The 6000-nt window shown below is 46.2% G+C and overlaps 1 protein-coding gene across 1 annotated transcript in view; it reads left to right on the forward strand.

Annotated features, from left to right (window-relative positions):
* Positions 1-5851, forward strand: part of LOC143789408 (neuronal acetylcholine receptor subunit alpha-9-like) — a 45324-nt gene extending 39473 nt beyond the window's left edge. Inside the window, exon 4 of the mRNA XM_077279005.1 lies at positions 5130-5851. Coding sequence (XP_077135120.1) covers positions 5130-5671 — 542 coding nt within the window. The 3' untranslated portion in view covers positions 5672-5851. The remainder of the gene's footprint in view (positions 1-5129) is intronic.
* The last annotated feature ends 149 nt before the right edge of the window (positions 5852-6000 follow it).

A 6000-nucleotide genomic window follows, 5' to 3' on the forward strand; every position in this document is an offset into this window, starting at 1 on the left:
CATGAAGAGAACCATTGAGAAGTGGTGTCGGGAGTGTGGTCCATGTAGTCTGCGCAGGAAGGACCGTGACAGTCAGCGGGCTCCCCTGCGGCCTATCATCACCAAAAGGCCGCTCGAACTGGTCGCGCTGGATCATGTGAAGCTGACACCTAGCCGATCGGGCTATATCTACGCCCTTACCATCGTGGACCACTACTCCAGGTTTTTGGTGGTTGTGCCTGTCAAGGATCTAACGGCCAGGACTGCCGCCAGGGCCTTCCAGCAGCACTTTTGTAGGCCCCATGGCTACCCAGAGAAGGTACTGACCGATCAGGGACCTGCATTCGAAGCGGAAGTGTTCCAAGAATTCTGCCAACTGTACGGGTGTAAGAAGATCAGGACCACACCGTACCATCCTCAAACCAACGGGATGTGCGAGAAGATGAACCAAGTGGTAATTGATTTATTGAAGACCTTACCCGTGGAGGAACGGAACCTGTGGCCGACAAAGTTGCCTGACTTGGTGGATATGTACAATCACATCCCAGTAAGTTCCACCAACTGTACTCCCGCGTACCTGATGCGAGGAAGATCTAGTCGGTTACCCGTTGATCTGGACATGGGGGTCCTAGTACCCGAAGATACCTCGCCGGATGCAGATTGGGATGCAGAAAGGCAGCGAAGGTACCGCGAAGTACAGGAGTGTGTAGAGAGAAGTCTCGCCCAGGCTAGGCAGAAGCAAGAAAGGGACTACAACCAACATGCTCCTGCGATCCCCCTGTCACCTGGTGAGCAAGTACTTAAACGAAAGAGGAGATTACATAAGCTCGATGACCAATGGGAAGCGGAACCGTATACCATCCTGCCATCCGACTTCGACAACACAAAGGTCTGTCTCATCAGCAAGGACAGAGGGGAGACCTCGACAGCGGTATCCAGGGATCACCTTAAGGTCTGCCCCGATAAGTTGAAAGAGAGGGGCACGGCCCCAGAAATCTCCCCGCCAGTGGAAAAGGAGAAGATGTTCCATACCGTCCTTGGTGACTTTCCCCAATCCTGGACTCAGATAAACCAAGCCATCGCGGTGCCTGTTCTAATGTTCCAACAGCCGGACCCACCAGAAACAATGGTGGTATCAGATCAGCCGGCCCCGCTACCTCAACAAGCCTTACCTGATGACACCATGCCGACCGCTGAACCAGCAAATCCTCCCTCTGCTGTCAGTGAATCTGCTGTACCCACTGTTGATAGCAGCAGCTCTGAGAGCCCCAACCTGCCAGTGCTACCCAGACTCACTAGAAGTGTAGCTAGAAGACAGTGCACTACACCAGCGGTAGCAAGCATAGCGGGCCCTGTTAGGCCAATAGCAACCCCTGCGCTGTGAAGGTCCACACGCAGCACTCAAAATCAAACTCCCCTCCGCTACAAAACTTGGAGGTATTAATAAGGGCTGCTATTTAATTGAAAATGTTTGTATATATATCTTTTTGTTACAGGTTTTAAATGGACAATAGAGTAATGGACGGTGAATTGCTCAAAAACCTTCAAAAAGGGGGTCCCTTTGTTTACCCGGGGTCCCCGCTGTTTTAACCACTGAACTGAGAGTCATAAACTGTGCATGACCTAACTTTCGCAACGTTCAAGAATTCTCACCTCCCATAAAGGGAAGCTCTGTTATGTTTAATTGTTATACTATTTCAAAATGTTATGTGTTTTCTGTTAACATGTATTATTGTTCTTGTTTTCCCAGTCCCGGAGTACTGGATTTAACCGGGGGGGAGTGCAGCACCCCAGAGTCCTGGTTGTTGCAGTACTGTGGCTCCGCCACTATGGGGAGCTATGGTACGTCTGATTGCACTAAAGGAGTTTCTCTGACCAGGTAACACCTCACTACACTTCACACTCCGGCCACCAGGGGGGGTGGTCCTATCTAGTAGGCCACTCCTCACACTATGGTAAAACTGGGGGTTGGACAGGAAGACAGGGAGAAGTAGCTGGGGAGAGCTAGTGAGAGGACCTGTCAGGGATGGGATCCTGGCAGACTCCTCAGAGCAGAACTAACCAGTGCACAACGGGAATACAGTAAAGAAGTATTGGGACCAGAAGGAGTCGTGCTGTTAGACCGAGGCAACATCCTTCTGAGGCGCAAACAGTCGGTGGCCGGAACGCCGAGCAAGTAAGAGACTTTAAGTACACTGCAAACCACGGCCGGACAGCTAATTACAGGTTGGCTGTCTCACTTAACACCTAAGCAGACAACGGAGGCAGCTGTGGGAGAGGGGCGACTCTAGGGTCCCGGAAGAACTCCAGGCCTACCCCGTCATATGGGTGCGTCCTACCATATCACCTGGAGGACGAAGAGAACGAACAATAGAGACAGACAGAAACAGTTGTGAGGACTATCCCGGGAGCTCAGCAGGGAAGAACTACAACACCCAGCGCTAGCAGGTAGACACTGTTTCCCACCTGTAAAGAGAACTCCTGATGTGCCTTTGGACCGGCCGGTCTCTGACAACCCAGTTAACAGCGCTCTGGACTGAGGTCTCCAAAACCTTCAGTAAAGAGGTAAAGAGACTGCAACCTGGTGTCCTTGTTATTTACCGCGACCTGCACCTCACAACTGCACCGCTACACCACCACTTATTCTACCGGACGTCCCCCACTGACAGACAGGGCCACGGACCGGGTCTAGCCACCGTGACAACCCCAGGACTGAGACCCAGAGGCCCGGCTCCGGGTACCCCTCGGCCCTGCGGCGGTGTGGGGGCGCTCCACAGCCATTACACAGTACACAGCAGGGGCACAGTTATAAGATTATCTCAGCACAGGAACTTTTTTGTTTAAACACATCCAGTTATGGAGATTATTATTGTTCCAAAATCTATTGATTAAAAGGAACTTTTGTTCGTGAGAAAACCCCTTTAACTATCAAACATTACTTTCCTACTCTAAGGGTATGGCTCCACGGTCCGGAGGGGCGGCGGTATCGCCGCAGCGGCGAAGCCGCTCGGCGCTAAGCCCCGCCCCCTTTCTGGGACGCGATGGTGCCGGATGTGTACAGTACACATCCGGGATCATCGCACCCCTCGCCATAGGGCCCTGTGATATGCCTTGCGGGGACGCTGCGTCCCCGCAAGGTGTACGGACATGCTGCGATCTGAAAAGACGCGCAGCATGTCCGTAATCGCAGGGCCGCCGCGTGCGGGTTTCCACGCATAGTGGAGACGGGATTTCATAAAATCCCCTCCACTATGCTGGAACATCTGGACGCTGCTTGTTTGACGCTGCAGCGTCAAACAAGCAGCGTTTACTTACCGTGGAAACATACCCTAAAGATAGGCCACTAATGATTAGTCCTGGAAAACGCCTTCATTTCAAGGTATGTCAATATTCTTTGTCTGTTCACTTGCACTTGACATTTGATAAAGACAATTTTAACATAGAAAAAAAATGTATTTTTGTATTTGTTTGTGGTTAACATTTGTTAAAATAATTGCATTCTTCCATTAATATATGTTTGATGTAAGATCTGTGTGTCCGAGATGCTGTTCTGTTCATTTAGTTCTTATGTATCAGTGCAGTTTTATTCCCGAAGTGATTGCCACTTCTACAGCTCATCATGTGCTTTCCTCCCTCCCTACAGTCTGTATGAGCTGCCCTCTTTAAAAACCTGAATATCTTCCCTCGTCTCTCCTCTCTGATCTATCATGTACAACCTTCTTCTTGCCACTGCTGCTTTTTCAACAAAGAAAAGGGGAAGGGAAGATGAGATAGACATCGGAATTAAGTGATGGATTTGTGCCAGGTTTTATAGAGCAGCTAGGTAGGGAATTGGTAATGAAAACTATGTAGAGAGTTTTTTTTAATTTTGCATGTAGGAAGGAAAAAACTTCAGTAAATTCCTACAGATCAATTTTTTTTACTGTTCTATCCTATGAGTGTTGCTTATAAACACTGCGCTATTAGTATCTCAGTTAATAACTATATAACAACAAGGAAGAAAAATATTTACAATATGACACTGATACTTGAGAATAAAGAAAGTTTACTGAATCAGAACCACTACTGCTAAATTATTATTACCATTATTATTATTATTTATTATTATTGCGCCATTTATTCCATGGCGCTTTACATGTGAGGAGGGGTGTACATAATAAAAACAGGTACACTAATCTTAATCAATACAAGTCACAACTGGTACAGGAGGAGAGAGGACCCTGCCCGCGAGGGCTCACAATCTACAAGGGATGGGTGAGGATACAGTAGGCGAGGATAGAGCTGGTCGTGCAGTGGTTTGGTCGATCGGTGGTTACTGCAGGTTGTAGGCTTCTCGGAAGAGGTGGGTCTTCATGTTCTTTTTGAAGGTTTCGATGGTAGGTGAAACTCTGATATGTTGTGGTAGAAAGTTCCAGCGGAGGGGGGATGTGCGGGAGAAACTTGTATGCGATTGTGGGAAGAGGAGATAAGAGGGGAGTATAGAAGGAGATCTTGTGAGGATCGGAGGTTGCGTGCAGGAAAGTACCGGGAGACGAGGTCACAGATGTATGGAGGACACAGGTTGTGGATGGCTTTGTATGTCATGGTTAGGGTTTTGTACTGGAGTCTCTGGGTAATGGGGAGCCAGTGGAGGGATTGACAGAGGGGAGAGGCCAGGGAATAGCGAGGGGACAGGTATCATATTACCATATGATAGAACATGCGCAAGATAAGAGTCCTCCAGTCATGTTCCCAAAAATGATAAGCTTTATCCAACACGTTTAAAAGGTAGACTTCCTCAAGTTTATCCAAAATTTTTCTCTACATTTCAGACTGCAGGTCCGTTCTTATTCATTATACAGTCTGAAACGCGTTGAAAAAGAATATAACATTTTGGATCTACGTGAAGAAGTCTGCCTTTTAAACTTGTTGGAATAAAACTTATAATTTTATCTGGAACACGACTGAGGACTCTTCTTCTTGATCTTCGCTGTACCACATTGGGCAAGGGTTACTCTATTTTATGACCTGTGCACTTGATGGCAGGTTTTGGTGTCAAAGTGAGCAACCTTTTATTTAAAAGTTTTTAGCTTATCCTTGGAATTTGGAAAATTATGTTCAAAATAATGTTTATATAAATGTGATATAAGGTCTTTTTTCACCCTGTTTAGGCAAATATTATATTGCTACCATGACCATGATTACGGCCTCTACAGCTCTGACAATCATCATCATGAATATACATCTATGTGGAGCAGAAGCAAAGCCCATCCCTAACTGGGCCAGGGTCATCATACTTGACTACATGTCAAAAATATTTTTTGTGTATGACGTTGGTGAGAACTGTACCACACCGCAGGACGATTGTGACACCATTTCTCAGGACAGTGTTCATTCCTACAATGATTATGAGAAGGAACAGGAGGTCTATGATACGTTGAAGCGTCCACTTTCCATAAGAACAGACTTTGTATGTGACATTGACATCCAAGCTAAGCTCAGTGGTCATCCGTTTTGTAACCACTGTGCACATTACAAATCCCTGGCGAGCAACATTGAATATATAACTAACTGGTACCGAGAACAGAAATCTATTAGTTCCATGGGGATAGAGTGGAAGAAGGTGGCCAAGGTGATGGATCGTTTCTTTATGTGGGTCTTTTTTATTATGGTCTTCTTGATGAGCATTTTAATTATTGCAAAGGCAGTGTAACTCTAAAACCTAACAATGCATGATCAAATTTCATAAAATGTTAATAAATAGTAATGGCATAGTGATTTTTTTTGGATTATTCAATGTTTTTATTTTCTATTTCAAACAAGGGATACTGTCCACCAGAAGACCAGTATAGGTAGTCATATACCCCTCTATCTTCAGGTGTTCTTAAAAAGTTTTTCCCCAATAAATCAATATTTGGTCCTTTTAATGTCTTTTTTTGCACTCTAAAAGCATTTCTACTTATCTGAAAAGCATTGTTCTACACGTGCCAATGGCTTCTACAAGGCTATATGTGCTAAAGAGTTTACGGAATAAGTTAGACT

This window comes from Ranitomeya variabilis, unplaced genomic scaffold (assembly GCF_051348905.1).
Source record: "Ranitomeya variabilis isolate aRanVar5 unplaced genomic scaffold, aRanVar5.hap1 Scaffold_243, whole genome shotgun sequence".
Lineage (NCBI taxonomy): Eukaryota > Metazoa > Chordata > Amphibia > Anura > Dendrobatidae > Ranitomeya > Ranitomeya variabilis.